The 18,462-nt window shown below is 39.2% G+C and overlaps 1 protein-coding gene across 2 annotated transcripts in view; it reads left to right on the top strand.

Annotated features, from left to right (window-relative positions):
* Positions 1 to 15,500, top strand: part of DERA (deoxyribose-phosphate aldolase) — a 118,076-nt gene extending 102,576 nt beyond the window's left edge. For both annotated transcript variants that reach the window (XM_018048429.1, XM_018048430.1), the window contains 3 exons: positions 7,100 to 7,212; positions 11,790 to 11,939; positions 14,804 to 15,500. In XM_018048429.1, coding sequence (XP_017903918.1) covers positions 7,100 to 7,212; positions 11,790 to 11,939; positions 14,804 to 14,860 — 320 coding nt within the window. In that variant the 3' untranslated portion in view covers positions 14,861 to 15,500. The remainder of the gene's footprint in view (positions 1 to 7,099; positions 7,213 to 11,789; positions 11,940 to 14,803) is intronic.

The raw sequence follows: 18,462 nt of genomic DNA, 5'->3' as shown, positions 1-18,462 counted from the left end.
AATATAAAGACTTTAAAGGTTCAAACTAAAAAGTTGGAGGAACATATACCATGCTAACCTCAGAATAAGGGTTATTAATTTCAGACAAAAACTTCAGAAAAAGGAACATTTTTAGGGATAAGTAAGGACATTGCATAAAAATAAAGGGGTCATTTCTCAAAGAAGACATCCTGAACAATCCTAAACACATATACATCTAAAAACAGAGCATCAAAATCTGAGGCAAAATCTGGTAGAACTGAAAAGAGAAATAGACAAATCTATTATTATAACTGTACTTCATGACCTGTCTTTCAGTAGTGGATAGCTCAAGCTCAAGTATCAGCTAGGATGTAATTGACCTGAATAGCCATATTAATCAAGTTGACATTTATAGAAAACTATCTAATAGCAGCAGAATACATATTTTCAAGTTCACATAGAACATTCACCAAGAAAGGGACACATCCTGGTTCTTAAAGCACACTTAAATGAATTTAAAAGAATAAACAATAAAAAGTATGTTCTTGAACTATAGTGAAACTAAACTAGAAATCAGTAGAAGAAAGACAGCTGAAAATTTCCCAAATAGTTGAAAATTAAGGTACTTCTAAATAACATTTGGTTTAAGACATTCTTAAAGGAAGTTTTTGAAATTTCTTTTTAATTAAATGAAAGTTAAAGTACAACTCATCAAAATTTGTAAAATGTTGCAAAAGCAGAGCTTAGAAGGAAATTTCTGACTGCATATGTTAGAAGAAGGATCAAAAATCAATAATCTCAGCTTCTACCTTAGGACATACAAAGAGAAAGAACAACAATTTAAGCCTAAGGCAAGCAGAACAACAGAAATAAAATTTAGAACAGAAATGAAATTGAAAACAAAACCAATATAGAAAATTTGAAAACCCCAAAAGCTGGTACTTTGAAAAGATCAATCAAATTGATAAAACTCTAGTTAGAATAACCAAGAATCAAAGAGAGAATGCTAATATCAGAAACAAGAGATCATTACTATTCCTATCATCTTTAAAAAAATAATAAAAGAATAGTATGAAGAACTCGTTGCCCACAGTTTGATAATACAGATGGCTTAGATCAATTTCTTGACCAGTATAAATAATCAAAACTCACACCGAGAGAAATAGTCTGAATAGACATATGGCTATTAGTGATGTTATTTTAATTTTATTTTATAAAATATTTTAATGATAGTATTATAAGATAATGAATTTTCTTCTTTAGTAATATAATATTTGATAATTTATCTAATAATATTATATTTGATACTTTAATAAATTGTTGAATAAATATTAAGCAAATTATTAAAGAAAAATATTTAAAACCTTCCAAAAAGGAAAGCACTAGCTCTTGATGGTTTAACTGATGACTTGTACAAAACATTTAAGGAAGAAAATAATACTAGTTCTCCACAATCTCGTCTAGAAAGTAGAAGAGAGAGCACTCACTCTGTGAGACTATCATTACCCAAATATCAGTTATGAGAAAGAAAAGCAATAGATGAATATTAATATCACTCATGAACATAGATGTGAAAGTTGTCTACAATGTAGTAGCAAAAATGAGTCCAATATATAAAAAGAATAATATACCACAGCCAACTGGGATTTACTCCAGGTGTGCAAGACTGATTCAATGTAATATAATCTACCATATCAATAAGCTAAAAAAGAAAATAAAATTGTATGCTAATATCAATATGTACAATTAAAGCATTTGATATATTCCAACACCTAATCCTAATAAAATCTCTCAGCAAATTAGGAATAGAGAGGAACCCCCTCAGCTTGATAAAACATATCTACAAACAAACTTCAGCTAATATGCTGAGGAATTGGATGCTTTTTCCCTAAGACCCTTCTAAGAACAGGGATGGATGTTCTTTCTCAGCATTCCTACTCAACATTTTACTGTAAGTCCTAGTTGGTGCAATAAGACAAGAAAAGGAAAATCAATGTATAAAGATTGGAAAGTGTGGTAGGCTAATAAAGGCTCCCCAAAATAGATTTACATCCTCATCCCCAGAACCTGTGAACATTACCTTTTTTTGGTGGGGAGAGCCTTTGCAGATGTGTTTAAATTAAGGATTTTGAAATAACATTACTATTCTGGCTTATCCAAGTCGGCTCAAAATGTCATCCTATATGCTCTGGGTTGGGAAGATCCCCTGTAGTAGAAAATGGCAACCCACTCCAGTATTCTTGCCTGGAAAATTCCACAGACAGAAGAGCCTGGTGGGCTAAGCACCACAGGGTTGCAGAGAGCCAGACACGACTGAGCACTCATGCAGCCGCATGCCCTTATAAGAGAAAGGCGAAGTAATATTAAGCTCACATGCAGAAGGGGAGGCAATATGCAGATGGAGACAGAGCTTGCAGTGATGCAGGCAAGGAATGCTGGAAGCTGTAAGAAGTCAAAGAGGCCAGGAAGATGTTCTCGTGAGAGCCTCCACAGGGAAGACAGCCCTGCTGCCTCCTTGATTTTGGGCGTCTGGCCTCCAAAACAGTGAGAATAAATTTCGGTTGCTTTGTGCTGCCTAGTTTGTTATGATTTGTTATAACAATCACGAGAAGTTAATACAAGAAGAAAGGTATAAAACTGCCTTTCTGTGTAGATGACACGACTGTTTATGGAGAAAATCCCTCCAAAACAACGAACTCCTGAAGCTACTAAGTGAGTTTACCAAGGTTGCATGATATAAGTTTAATATACAAAGGTCTGTTTCTTTCCTATTTACTGTAATGGACAATTGGAATTTGAAATTTAAGAAAAACTGATTACAATAGTAATCCATAGTTGAAATAGGTGTAATCTAATCTAACAACATATGCCCTTGATTATAGGCATACTTGTTAGATTGCCAAAAATTGATACCAATCACTAATGAAGATACAGAGCAACAGGAACTCTTATTCATTATGGTTGGGGATGAAAAATGGTATAACTACTTTGCAGGAAAATTTGGCAGTTTTTTTCAAGGCTAAATATGGTCTTACTATAAAATCTAGCGATTGCTTTTCTTGTTATTTACTCAACTGATTTGAAAATTGCTTATGTGCACACAAAGACCTGTATATGAATGTTTATAGCAACTTAATTGCCAAAAGTGGAAACAACTAAGATATCCTTAGATAGATGAATGGCTAAACAAACAGTGAAACAACCATGCAATAGAATACTATTCATCAATAAAAAGAAGTGAACTATGAAGCCATAATCTATAACAATGGGAAGTGATTGTTAATATGTACCCTTGATAGCCTCTCTTCTGAGATGAAGAATTTAGATGATATCCAATATTGGTTTTTTAAAAAATAATTTTATTTATTTTTGGCTCTGCTGGGTCTTCATTGCTATGCATGCTTTTCTCTAGTTGCAGAGAGTGCAGGGCTGCTCTTTATTGTAGTTCATGGGCTTCTCATTGCACTGGCTTCATAGGCTCTAGGGCATGCAGGCTTCAGTAGTTGCAGTTCCTGGGCTTGAGAGCACAGTCTCAGTAATTGTGATGCCCGGGCTTAGTTGCTCCTCAGCATGTGAGATCTTCCTGGAACAGGTATTGAACCTGTGTCTCCTGCACTGGCAGGTGGATTCTTAACCACTGAGCCACCAGGGAAGCCTTGTATCGAATATGGTACCCAAAGCCTTCTAGTGAATCAGAAGACACTGACACCTATTAGGAAAACACATCTTGGTATCAGTGTGAATCTTTGCTAATGTTCTTTTACATGTATTTCCTGGCTTTCATTTCTTCCCTCTGCTTGTTATTTCTGATATTGTAGGGGCCAGGTATTGGTTCTGTAGTCCCATTCATTCATTCACCCATCCATTCATTCATTCATCAACTTAGCATATGCCTACTTCAAGGCCTTTGCGCTTGCTGTCTCCCTCCTTGTGATGCTCTTTTCAAAGGTTCCTTTCATAGTTCTCTGGATTTCACTCATCAGAAATGCTTTTGTGATGACTGTTAAATTACAGCTGTCTCTCCCCACCTCCATCACTCTCTTGATCATTACATTACTTTTCTTCATCACACTTACCTCCACCTGGCCTTCATTCATGCAGTCAGTTCAGTCGCTCAGTCGTGTCCGACTCTTTGCAACCCCATGGAATGCAGCACGCCAGGCCTCCCTGTCCATCACCAACTCCCGGAGTTCACTCAGACTCATGTCCATTGAGTCAGTGATGCCATCCAGCCATCTCATCCTGGGTTGTCCCCTTCTCCTCCTGCCCTCAATCTTTCCCAGGATCAGGGTCTTTTCAAATGAGCCAGTTCTTCGCATCAGGTGGCCTTCATTATGTGTTTATTTATTTATTGTCTTTTTCTTCTTGAGAATCTAGTCACAAGGGCAGGAACTTTGTTTTGTGTACCGGTCTGTTCCCAGCAGGTAGGCAGAATGCAGCCCATAGTAAGCTCCCAGTAAATAATTCTTCATGAATGCGGGCATGACAAGCACATCTCCATTTCTTCCAGTGGGCCTTCAGGTCCAAAGGAAAGAAAGTTTCTGATGACCTGATTGGGTAGATCAGAATTCTCATAGTTCTTACACAGATTGCAGCCCTACCTAGGTCCCTGCTCCATTTTGGTTTGTATAACATTGATAATTTTCAGAATCCTTTCATAGAGACTGTCTGTTTTGATTACTTTTATAACGCTATGAGGCAAGTAAGGATTTCCAGACATATTTTATAAATGAGAAAGGTGAGGTGATGGAATTTGCAAGGTAAATGTCAGCCAGAGCTAGAAACCAGATCTCCTGACTTCTGGCTTATCAAGTGATTACGCGGGATTTATGCTGCATCTCCACCTGCTCCTTGAATGTACGCTTTCGAGGGAAAGAGCTTGAATGATTTGTATTTATATTTTCTGCTGTGCCTTTCACATTGTACTTACTCAAGGTGTGTTGATTTGAACTTCTCTGTCCACAGAGTCTTCCTGGAAGTGTTTTGTGCCCTTGGAACTAGAGGGGGAAGTTTGGCCACTTCTTTCCTCTACTCTTGACCACCTTGATGGACCTTGGGAGAATCTCAGAGATTAGATTACAAATGATTTCACCGATTCCATGGGTGTGGGCCATAAATTGCCCAGGAATCATCTGGGAACCTAGTTTCTATTCAGATTGTGATTTAATTGGTTCAGTGTGGGATCCGAGGGTCTGCGTTTTTAACAGGCTCTCTGGTAGTGCCTGTGATGCTGAGCTGTGGTCCACAGAACAGTTTGAGGGTAGATTACCACATGGAGGATGGACCCTGTGTCTGACTGTGTGACCCTAATTAAGTTTTTTGGAGGCACTGTAGCACATGGGTTAAATTCTATTGCCTTTGTTAAAATTCTTCCTCCCTCACTTACTGTTTGACCTCCAGCAAGTTACTTTCCTTTCAGTTCAGTCCAGTTCAGTCACTTAGTTGTGTCCAACTCTTTGCAGCCCCATGGATTGCAGCATGCAAGACCTCCCTGTCCATCACCAACTCCCAAAGTTTACTCAAACTCATGTCCACTGAGTCAGTGATGCCATCCAACCATCTCATCCTCTGTCGTCCCCTTCTCCTCCCGCCTTCAATCTTTCCCAGCATCATTTCTTTGCATCAGGTGGCTGAAGTATTGGAATTTCAGCTTCAGCTTCAGTCCTTCCAATGAATATTCAGGACTGATTTCCTTTAGGATGGACTGGTTGGATCCCCTTGAAGTCCAAGGGACTCTCAAGAGTCTTCTCCAACACCACAGATCAAAAGCATCAATTCTTTGGCACTCAGCTTTCTTTATAGTCCAACTCTCACATCCATACATGACTACTGGAAAAACCATAGCCTTGACTGAATGGACCTTTGTTGGTAAAGTAATGTCTCTGCTTTTTAATATGCTGTCTAGGTTGGTCATAACTTTTCTTCCAAAGAGTAAGCATCTTTTAATTTCATGGCTGCAGTCACCATTTCCTCCTTAAAAATAGGGATCATATTAGTACTTATTAGTACATATTAGTACGCATACAGTTATTGTGAGGATTGAGTCAATATTTGTAAATCACTGGAATGGTGCACAGTACCCAGAGTTCAGTAACTCTTAACTATTACTCTCCTTTCTCTGTCTCCTTGTTAAACTACATCATTAGGTTGAAGATGTATTTGAGAGACAGGAAGTTGTTTAAAATATTTGCAAGGTGAAAATATGTGGTGTCTTTCGTGAAAGTCACAGTCTAGTTGGAAGACAGCTTTTGTTAAGAGACAATGCAGTAGACATCAGCTAGTGATGATTCTCCTTGTATTGCCACAGCTGTTCTGCACACTTTCTACCACACCTAAGAAAGACGATGAGGGGAAAATGAGTAGGCCCTCCAGTTTTGTAGTACTGTGATGATATATGATGCTAGTGAGTGAGTGAGTGAGTGAAGCCGCTCAGTCGTGTCTGACTCTTTGTGACCCCATGGACTGTAGCCCACCAGGGTCCTCCCTCCATGGGATTCTCCAGGCAAGAGTACTAGAGTGGGTTGCCATTTCCTTCTCCAGGGGATCTTCCTGACCCAGGGATCGAACCCGGGTCTCCAGCATTCCTAAGCATAGGGCAAAAAATTGTTTCTATTTCTCTCAGTTTTCCATTAAATAAACCAACCTGGTTTTAGTTGATGATATGGAAATGTAGACGCAAGAGCCCCAGGGGTCTGGAAGAATCCATTTGATGCCTAATTTAATTAATTTTATAGTAAGAGGAGCTTGGGAGACTCAAGAGATGTGGGTTAGATCCCTGGGTCGGGAAGATCTCCTGGAGCAGGCAACGGCAACCCACTCCAGTATCCTTGCCTGGAGAATCCCGTGGACAGAGAAGGCTGGTGGGCTATGGTCCATGGGGTCACAAAGAGTCAGACATGACTTAGCGACTGAGCATACACACAAACTAAGAGAAAAAAAAAATATGGACAGAATGACTTTAAAGAGAGATTTGGTTTTAGTTTTTCAAATAATTGATGAAAAATAAATTCCTCAGGGAAAAAAGGGTACACGACTTGCTCCTTCTGCTGACTCAAAAGTGGAAGGAAAAAAAAAGTAAGTATTTTAATTAATAAATTTTAAAAATTGATATGGAGTTTTTCTTCCTCTTTTTTTTTAGGATCAGATTTTATTAAGACCTCTACGGGAAAAGAAACAGTAAATGCTACCTTCCCAGTAGCTATAGTTATGCTTCGGGCCATTAGAGATTTCTTTTGGAAAACTGGAAACAAGGTATTTTATTGCCAGCAAATCTTTCTTCCTTGGAGTAAAGATGATATTATTTATCATACTAGTCACAGCCATGATAGCTGTCTTTATATGCAGATGCTGTGAATGCATTCCCTTTATTAAGATAAATGTTTAATTTACCTTTCATGACAAAAGAATACATTCATGGGGAAAGAATGTGTGATTCACAGAAAAGTGAGGGTGAGTGAGGGAGTTAGTAGATGTGATCAAGATGTAAACTCACTTTTCGTCCTTTTATTAACCGAAGACAATGTTATCACTGACAAGAGATTCCTAAATGGGTTCTTTAACGAACTAATTCTGCCACAACAGAGGCTTTCTGCTAAGGCGTTGGCCGGCGAAAACAGGTTAATGCAGAAATTAAACTTCCTTGAGGAATGGAAAGAATTGCAGAGTAACATTTATTGAATGATAAGCTGTGGTGGTGATATGAAAAGTATGCAATATAATGGGAAATAATCTTTTCCTGTCATTATTGAAGGACACACATAAATTGGTTTTTCTGTTGGGAAACCCCCGGTCCAGAAAAACTTATTACTTTTAATAATGTGAGGTGAAGAGAAAATTCTCGAGGAGATGAACTTATTAAACAAAATAATGAAATGCTGTGAAACAGCAGGGAAAAGGTAGCTAGACGTTATATAGCTCTTGAATTAAATATCCATTTTTGCGTTTTATGGCAGTCAGATGTGCTCTTTGGAAGACTGTTAAGCTGAGGAGGGTATATGCTCGCTTTTGCCAGCTTTTCGAAAAATAATACATATTTTTTGAAACATATGAATTTAAAAGGAAAAAATGTGTAGGAGGTGTTTTTTTAAAAAATGAGTTTGGATTTTCCTTTTCACTTCAAGTTGCTTGTTTAGCTGCAAATTATCTCAAAGGATTACTTTTTTTTTTTACATCATGGGAGAGAAAGGTAATTTTTTTTTAAAATGAGACTTTGCCTTCATGAAAGGCATCTTTTAAAACCAATCTCTTGATGTCTGCTGAATAGAAACCAAAGAAAGAACTTTAATCCTTTGCCAGCTGGGATGTGATGACTTTATATGTGACTGTATTTCAGTTTATTTTGGAATCAGAGACCTTTCTTAGAATGTACCTAGGTTTAAGAGGAGATGAACTCCTTCCAGAATTTTTCCTTCAGAATACCTTTATATCTTAAAAGATTACAAATAGGATAAATATCTACCGTGACCTACATAGGAAAGTTGACTTAACTTGAGTAACCTCTACTTGGTAGCCTTTCTGCAATGATCCAATTTTAAAAACAATTTTTTTTTTTTTTTTTAAAGAAAGACTGTAAATACGAGAACTCTAGCTTCGGGACCTTCAAATGACATCACGACCATTCACTAGACCTGGGGTTACTCTCAGCCAAAAAACATTCCAATAGATGCAGTTTTTTTTTTTTTTTTTTGAAGAATTTTTTGATGTGGGCCATTTTTTAAAAGTCTGATTGAATGTGTTACAATATTGCTTCTGTTTTTTTTTTTTTGGCTATGAGGCATATGGGATCTTAGCTCCCTGACCAGGGATTGAACCCTCAGCTCCTGCATTGGAAGGCAAAATCTTAACCACTGGACTGCCGGGGAAGTACTGATGTGAAGTTTTTTATACTTCCAAATGCCTGGGCCCTCACCCCCAGCAGCCCTGGGTCAGGGATAGTCCTCAGGCATCTCTACGTTCATAAACTCTGTGATGTTGTTGTTCTGTTGCTCAGATGTATCCGACACTTTGCAATCCCATGGACTCTATCCCACCAGGCGCCTCTGTCTGTGGGATTTCCCGGGCAAGAATACTGAAGTGGGTTGCCATTTCCTTTGCCAGGTGATCTTCCTGGTTCAGAGATTGAACCCGTATCTCCTGCATTGGCAGGTGGATTTTTTACCATTGAGCTACACAGAGAAGTCCTCGTAAGCTCCACAGTCGGGGCTAAAATTCTCCATGGGGCACCCAGTCCTGTATTGTTTTTAACAAGCACTCATTGATTCACTCATTGAGCCGTTATCTTAAAAGTGAACACGTCCCTTCCTGAAAGAACACTTACATAAGAATTTCAATAAAAGTTTTAACAGCTCAATGATCTAGATCCCGGTAGAGAGGGAGGAACAGTTTGCTGTCTTTCATGACTTTGTTTTTAACTGTATTGCCCCTTTCCTTAGCCAATAAAAGTTCATCTTGGTTTTACTGAGAGGCGGGTAGAAGTCAGTTCATATTCATCTGGATCACACTTGACTTCACAAAGAAAGGACCCGTGTGTGTATCTGCAAATCAGGGGCATTTTCTCCGAGGGTTGACAAGCTATCCAGGCAACCCTTAGATGGTGAAGCTTCCACATCATTGATTTAAGAGATGTTTTAAAATGTAATGGGTTGCCTTCCAGACCGTGATTAGTGTCACTCTTGAGAAGCAGAGGTTTGATATTTCATAACTGATTTCATTGTAGATTTATGTTTTCCATATTCTCTCCCTTAAAAAAAGACAGGATAAACTTACGCTGGAAACTCTGTTTCAAAGCGTTGCCAAATAGACTTGCTGATACAGCAGAATTATATAGAAAAATCTGTGTGCGATACTGCCTAATTGACAGAAAATGCTCCTATGATTAACATGTATGCTAATATCAGCTCACTGATTTTTTCTTTTCTTTTTTGCCTTATCTCAATAAATAGCTTCACTCCACTTACCTCTCCCACCCTCACCTCCCCTTACTCTTACAAGGTCACCTAGGCTCCAGAGTGATAGGTAGATGTGGTTAGAATCTCTGTGTGGCTGTTGCTTAGCTGTGTGACATGTGACCGAGGCAGGGAAACCAGTGCGGGGACTTCTGCCGATGTTCCTATGAGGACTGATGAGGGTCTGAACTAAACCAGTGGAACCGAGCGTTGAGAGGAAAGCGTGTGTGTGTGTGTGGAGAGTAGAGAGGAAAGCGTGTGTGTGTGGAGAGTAGAGAGGAAAGCGTGTGTGTGTGTGGAGAGTAGAGAGGAAAGCGTGTGTGTGTGTGGAGAGGGATTCAGAGGGTGGGCTTGGTGAGACTTGACTGTTGGTCATTGGATGCTCTGTGGTGAGGAAAAGGGGGGAGGCCAGTTTAGCTAGAAGTTTCCAGCTAGGGTTTGTTGACCTAAAGCAAGTAGACTGCCAGCTATTTCTCCAGCCAAGATGGATTTACTGGGGATCAATGAACGTGGCGAGCCTCATGCAACTCCCTGCAGGGCAAGGGAAGAAGGGGAAGAAGAATGCTTGAGAGGAAAAGGAAGATGGGAGGTGTAGTAAACAAGGAGTCGGGGACTGTTCACGCACTGAGTCCTTGCCAGGAAAGAAGAGTCTCTCTTCTTCCTGTTATCCAGGAGTAAGCGCCCCCAACTCTATTGAATTGACGTTTCCTTTTCTTTCTTTTTTTAAAAAATTTATTTGGCTGCATTGGGTCTTAGTTGCAGCATGGGGCAACTTTCCTTGTGGCGAATGGGCTCAGTAGTTGCAGAAATGCAGGATGTGGGGTCTTAGGATGAGGGATCTAAAGCATGTCCCCTGCTTTAGAGGGCAGATTTTTAATGACAGGACCACCAGGGAAGTCCCTAATTGAGGTTTCTGTTTATTCATTTTTTTATGGGCTGATAATGGACCATATACTTATTGTGTCCCTTCTCTGGCATTCTGTTAGCAACAACCACCCCTCCAACACTCCCCCTCACTGGTGCTCTCCAGCAGAGCAACCAAACTCGGGAGTGGTCAAATGTGTGAGCTTCAGTCCTTGGGCTTTGGGTATTTACTCTATTAGATAGTCAAGTTCTTAAGAAAAGTATTTCTAGATAAGCAGGTTTTACTGTATATAGGACACATCTATCCTTTTCTAACGGACTCAGGGACATCATTTGTAAACATCAGATACTGGCTGAATTGTGCTATTGGTGGTCACCTGCAGAGACTGCTGAAGTGTGAAGGGCCCCTACACTGTCTTTCTCTCCTGTGCTTATTTAGCTGTTTGGCTGTTTTATGCAGCTCAGTCTACTGACAACTTAAAAGTCCCTGTAGTTAAGTTGATTAAAATAAGTGTCACCTGTCCTTGGTGGTTGCTGTGGTTTGGTCAGTACGGCCTCACTGATTGTTTCTTCTCATTTTAAACCCACAAATGTATCTTTTGCAGTTCAGATTGAAGGGCCAAAAGGTGTACATTTCCCATGGCCTCCTGATAGAAATGGAGAATGAACAGGCTCCTGTGTTATGTTTTCCTGTTTATTGACACCTCTCTTGTTTATCCCAGGTTCATAGCTATAGTCTAGATGGTTAAGGCTTATGACTTTCCAGCAAGTGAAATGTTAATGAGGGTTATTAACTCTCATTAGTGTCTCCTTGGAAGCAGTGACATTCCTCCCATTAATCTTGGAAAAGTCATTTTGTCCTGTGAATGGGCTTGAGTCAGTGCTCTGAGTGCTGGGGGAAGTGAAATAGGATTTAGAAAAGAGAGAAAGGGTGGAGACCCTATATTAATGCAAGACTGGTTTTTAAAGCAACGCAGTAACAATACTAAGCATTGTTCTCTTTCCCTTGTCCTCTTTCAGGTAGGCTTTAAACCAGCCGGAGGCATCCGCAGCGCGAAGGACTCCCTTGTGTGGCTCTCTCTCATAAAGGAGGAGCTGGGAGATGAGTGGATGAAGCCTGAACTCTTTCGAATAGGTGCCAGCACTCTACTTGCCGACATCGAGAGGCAGGTGAGGAGCAGCAGCCTGCTGTCCTTGGAACACCTGACAAGTATTTTTAAGAAAGAAATAAAAAATCACTTGTTTAAAGAGGACTTACAGATGGACAATGCACAAATGGAAAGGTGCTCAACATCACTAATCATTAGAGAACAGAGATCAAAGCTACAGCGAGGTATCACATCACACTGGTCAGAATCAGTTCAGTTCAGTTCAGTTCAGTCGTTCAGTCGTGTCCGACTTTTTGAGACCCCATGGACTGCAGCACGCCAGGCCTCTCTGTCCATCACCAACGCCCAGAGTTTACTCAAACTCATGTCCATTGAGTCGGTGATGCCATCTAACCATCTCATCCTCCGTTGTCCCCTTCTCCTCCTGCCTTCAGTCTTTCCCAGCATCAGGATCTTTTCAAATGAGTCAGTTCTTCATATCAGGTGGCCAAAGTATTGGAGTTTCAGCTTCAACATCAGTCCTTCCAGTGAATATTCAGTACTGATCTCCCTTAGGATGGACTGGTTGGATCTCCTTGCACTTACAAGGGACTCTCAAGAGTCTTTTCCAGCACCACAGATGAAAAGCATCAATTCTTTGGCTCTCGGCTTTCTTTAAAGTCCAACTCTCACATCTGTACATGACTGTTGGAAAAACCATAGCCTTGACTGGATGGAACTTTGTTGGCAAAGTAATGTCTCTGCTTTTGAATATACTATCTAGGTTGGTCATAACTTTCCTTCCAAGGAGTAAGCGTCTTTTAATTTCATGGCTGCAGTCACTATTTGCAGTGATTATGAAGCCCCCCCAAATAAAGTCAGCCACTGTTTCCACTGTTTCCCATCTATTTGCCATGAAGTGATGGGACCAGATGTTATGATCTTAGTTTTCTGAATGTTGAGCTTTGAGCCAACTTTTGCACTCTCCTCTTTCACTTTCATCAAGAGGCTTTTTAGTTCCTCTTCACTTTCTGCCATAAGGGAGGTATCATCTGCATATCTGAGGTGATTGATATTTCTCCCAGCAATCTTAATTCCAGCTTGTGCTTCATCCAGCCCAGAATTTCTCATGATGTACTCTGCATGTAAGTTCAATAAGCAGGGTGACAATATACAGCCTTGACATACTCCTTTTCCTATTTGGAACCACTCTGTTCCATGTCCAGTTCTAACTGTTGCTTCCTGACCAGCATACAGATTTCTCAAGAGGCAGGTCAGGTGGTCTGGTATTCCCATCTCTTTTAGAATTTTCCACAATTTATGGTGATCCACACAGTCAAAGGCTTTGGCATATTTAATAAAGCAGAAATAGAGGTTTTTCTGGAACTCTCTTGCTTTTTCGATGATCCAGTGGATGTTGGCAATTTGATCTCTGTTTCCTCTGCCTTTTCTAAAACCAACTTGAACATTTGGAAGTTCACGGTTCACGTATTGCTGAAGCCTGGCTTGGAGAATTTTGAGCATTACTTTACTAGCGTGTGAGATGAATGCAATTGTGCGGTAGTTTGAGCATTCTTTGACCTTGCGTTTCTTTGGGATTAGAATGAAAACTGACCTTTTCCAGTCCTGTGACCACTGCTGCATTTTCCAATTGTGCTGGCGTATTGAGTGCAGCACTTTCACAGCATCATCTTTTAGGATTTGAAATAGTTCATCTGGAATTCCATCACCTCCACTAGCTTTGTTCATAGTGATGCTTCTTAAGGCCCACTTGACTTCACATTCCAGGATATGTAGCTCTAAGTGAGTGATCACACCCTCATGATTATCTGGGTCATGAAGATTTTTTTGGTATAGTTCTTCTGTGTATACTTGCCATCATCAAAAAATCTACAAATAAATGCTGGAGAGGGTGTGGAGTAAAGGGAACCCTCCTACACTGTTGGAGGGAATGTAAATTGGTATAGCCCCTGTGGAAAACACTGCGGAGGTTCCTTTAAAAAAAGTAAAAATAGAGCTACCATATTATCTAACAATCCCACTCCTGGTCATTATATGCAGAGAAAACACTAATTCAAAAACATACATGCACACTGATGTTCATAGCAGCCCTATTTACAGTAGCCAGGGCATGGAAGCAACCTAAATGTCCATTGACAGAGGAATGGACAAAGAAGATGTGTGTGTGTGTGTGTGTGTGTGTGTGTGTGTGTGTGTGTAATATGCAATAGAATATTACTCAGCCATTAAAAAGCATGAAATAATGCTTTTGAAGCAATGTGGATGGACTGGGAGATTATTATACTTGGTGAAGTAGGTCAGATAGAGAAGGACAAATATTTTATGAAATCACTTATATGTGGAATCCTAGAAAATAATATAAATGAACCTATTTACAAAAGAGAAATAGTCTTACAACTTAGAAAACAAACTTCATGGTTTCTAAAGGGGAAAGGGGAGGTGGGATAACTTACAAGTTTGGGATTAACAGATATAAACTACTATACATGAAATGGATTACAAACTAGGATTCACTGTATAGCACAGGGAACTATATTCAATATCTTGTAATAACCTATAATGGGAAATAATCTGAAAAAGAATATATTTGTGTGTGTGTGTGTGTGTGTTTGTGTATAAATCACTTTGTTGTGTGCCTGAAGCTAACACAGCATTGTAAGTCAATTTCAATTAAAAAAAAAAGGCATTTATTGGACTGTGAGAACAAAGAGATGAAAACTCAGTTCATTGACCTCATCATACCCCATCTGCCTTCTTCCAAGCAAACTTCCGCGTAAAGTAAGGTTGGAAGGAGATTCTGCTGAAGTACATAACAGTGGGGCTTCATAATGAAATATTAACTAAAATCATTATGTAGTAGTGTCATTATTAATTGATATGAATAGGAATATAATAACTGATGACTAAACTCTGCTTTCCCCACAGATTTACCATCATGTGACTGGAAGATACGCAGCCTACCATGACCTCCCCATGTCTTAGATCATCAACAAATTCCAAAACCGTCCTTTGCAACAATGTGTAAAAATTATCTTTCTGTGTGATTGCTAAAGTTATTTAATGAAAAAATGGGGGGATAGATAACTTTTTTTTCCCCTCCCTTAAAATTTCCATTGAATTTAGCTTAAAGAATGAATGGAAAAAAACCAACTAATCTACACATAGTCCCCATTTCAGGCTTATCTGAAATGATCTGAATTACTAGATCTCCAGGGTTAATTTTGCAAAGGCTTTCTCTTAAGAACTCTGAGTAAAATGTTAATGATAGCTTTGATAATGTTAAATTCTAAGGGAGCAAATATTGACTTGCCCAAGAACCACTATGTGGCCAAAGAAAATGAAGCACCCCGAACTTCTCTTGCTCTTCCAAACTACTTCAGGACTAATTTCCTAATCACTCAGCACGAATTTCCTGCCATGATAATTTGTCTTTAATTTTCACAACAGATATGCTCTTTTACTAACTGTTTTGCTAATGAAATACCTGTCATTTTATATGAAACTATGGATATCATTGAATATTTTTAATGAAAAAAGTCCTATCGTTTATTAAAAAAACTTTAAATTGTAGTAATACATATTGAAAAGTTAATCTATTAAACTTAAAAAGAGATTTTATCCATGACTTTCTAAGTCTCTCTAGTACAATCCTTGTGTCTTTATCTAGATAAAGCACCTGTGTACATTATTAACAAGTACCACTTACGTCTTATATTCTGAAGCTTTTTCCTGGAAGAGTGAATAGGAAAGAAACAGCAGACCCTGACATAGTACTTAGTATGTGTGAAGCTCCTTATGTATATCAATTTACTTTAGACTTTATCTAATCTCTTGGTACAGTAAGGTTGGTACAGTAAGGTTTTGAATCCTCACAACAGTCAGTATTGATGTTATCATCTGATGTTATCAGATGAGGGACTGAGGAACAGAGAGCTTAAGCAACTTGCCAAAGGTCACAGAGCTCAGAATTAGCAGAGGCAAGAATCAATCCCAGGCAGGCATTATGGCTCCTGAGTCTGTGCTGTCACTGGAGGTACGTAAAACTGTCCCCCGGCCCTCAGAGACACATAGCCAGAGCCCCCAGTCAGCTGTGGGGAACAGTAATCTGCTTTGGGGGCTACTGGTTCGTTTACTCATTGTCTCTCTCAGCTCCCCTCCTCCCACCTTTGTAGAAATTAAGTTTTCTTAAATGGTGATTTTCATGGAAAGCATCTTTTTTTCCTCCCTAAACAAGTCTCCAGCTACTCATAAGTAGAAAACACTGGACTGGGAATCGGTTTTTGTTTGGTCTTTTCGTCTGCTGAATTCTAACCCTGCCTCTTCCTCTTTCTAGCTTTGTGACCTTAGTCCTGTCTGTTCACATGCCTGAGCCTCAGTTTCTTCATCTGTAAGGTTAAAGGAGTTGGTGTAGGTGACACCAAGATTTGTTCAGACCTCAAATTATATTACCCTAAAGATAATGATAACAGATCTGAGATAATGGTTTATGGCTATAAAGAGAAAACACTTTTGCAGCAACCTAAATTAGAATTTTCCTCTCAGAAGTCAATTAGGCACGTCACTCAAAGCACTTCTCCAACTGTGAATGAAATGATGAAAAATGAGTGGAGAAGAAATTCTGCTTTCCCCCACAGCTCAGCAGAGAGCAAACTTTTGACTTATGCCTCTGGATGTGGGCAGTGGCTCTGAATGCCATTTCTACCGTTATAATATGCTGGTCCACAAGCCCACCAGCACAATGGCCAGTCACCTTTGGAGAAGAAACTTTTGCAGAAAAATAATTACACATTCCCTCACCTTTGAAGCTATTCCAATTTCACAGGGGTTTCTGTTTTCCTCCCATTAAACCCAGCTGGTCATTTCAGTTGATCAAGTGAACAGGCATCATTATCTTCAATTCTAATTTATATGAGGCATCCACTGAAATTGACCTCTGCGGACAATTATAGATTCACATAGGAAATTAAGACTGGTGAGTCTCTCAAACTTATTAGAGGCTGATGAGCATGGCCTGATCTAAAGGTAAGCAATCATATATTTGGGAGGACAATGTATTGTAGCGACTGTCAGCCCCTTCATCAGAAATGTCTGCCCCTTACCTGGCTCTTGAAATCAAATGTACCGCAGATGACTTCAATAGGAAAACACTAGTAAATGTGGATTGCCATGAAAACAGAAGAAGAAGAGATCATTTCTGAGGTGACCGTGATTTACTGCAAGCAGATTTTTGTACTTCGGGACACAGGGAGCAGATGCTTTATACAATCAGAAGATGAGTCGCTGTGTTCTGTATTTAAAGCTTGTAAGTTAATGAAAGCAACTCTTACCCCACCCTTACCCCTTCCTCTGTAAAAATTGTTGCAGTGGTTCAAGAAAGCAGAATTTAAGCCTGAAAGATATTTTTAAACAAACAACCCATCATATCACTTAGGAGCTTGAGAAGACTTTAGAGAATATCTAGTTCTATGTTTTCATGAGAGAGAAAAAGAGGAAAAAAACAACTCCAAGTGGGAAAGTCAGTATTGCAAGATGATGTAGAAAATCAGAACTGAGCCCAGAACCTATTAATAGATCCACCTCATGCCATGAGATACTTTACAAGACGTAGCCAGGGCTTTGGAATTAAACGTGTCTTACTTGTCCATACACTGCCATACCAAATGATTATGTTTGTTGTCATGTGAGTGTCAAACTTTTGAAAGATTCACATTTGTCTCTAGTTATCTAAATGGTGTTGTAGAGAAGACCAACTCTCTAAACCTAAACCAAGTGATAGCGTGGTTATTTTTCTCTTTAAAAATATTTTGACGTGGACCGTTTTAAAGTCTTCACTGAATCTGCTACAGTATTGCTTCTGTTTTATGTTCCAGTTTTTTGTCTGTGAAGCATGTGGAATCTTAGCTCCCCAACCAGGTATCAAACCCACATCCCCTGCATTGGAAAGTGAAGTCTTTAACCACTGGACCACCAGGGAAGTCCCTAGTGTGGTTTGTTTAATCTGTTAGACTTTCAGAATTTTGAGTGATCTTAAGAATTGATTTTTTTTTTTTTAAAAAGAAAGTTGAACATCGCTTTATTTTTGTTTGTTTTGCTTTTAAGAAAAAAAGAGGGGGCACTTGTTTAGCTTCTAGCTTGTCTGCAAATGAAGAGAAAATGACAGTGTAATCGCAAAACAGATTTGTAATTACAGTATCTTTGCCTCATTCTGGAGTATTTTAGCACTAATGGGAAATTTAGGCAAATTAGTTTGCATGAACTGTAGCTTCTTAGGAGACCTATGCAAAAGCAGAAACTGTTATAAATCTATCCGGAAGGCCATCATGACAGTGACACCATGGAGTCCCTGTCCTGATTGAGCAGAACAGTTACTGTGTCGTACCTATATCTGTCTTAAACCAGATCTAGAGAAACTAAATCAGTTTCTTTGGAAAAGGCAATTTACGCTTCTGGTACAGATGGAAACCAGCATTAATTTTTCTTCCTGAATCAATTGATCCTTTTTGGATACAACATGAGTAGAACCAGACTGCAGAGTTAGAAGACAGAATTTTTATGGATCCTATTTTCAAAGAAAATGAAAAGTT

This window comes from Capra hircus, chromosome 5 (assembly GCF_001704415.2).
Source record: "Capra hircus breed San Clemente chromosome 5, ASM170441v1, whole genome shotgun sequence".
NCBI lineage: Eukaryota > Metazoa > Chordata > Mammalia > Artiodactyla > Bovidae > Capra > Capra hircus.
Note: the sequence above shows the minus strand (reverse complement) of the source record. Positions and strands in the feature narration are given on the sequence as shown.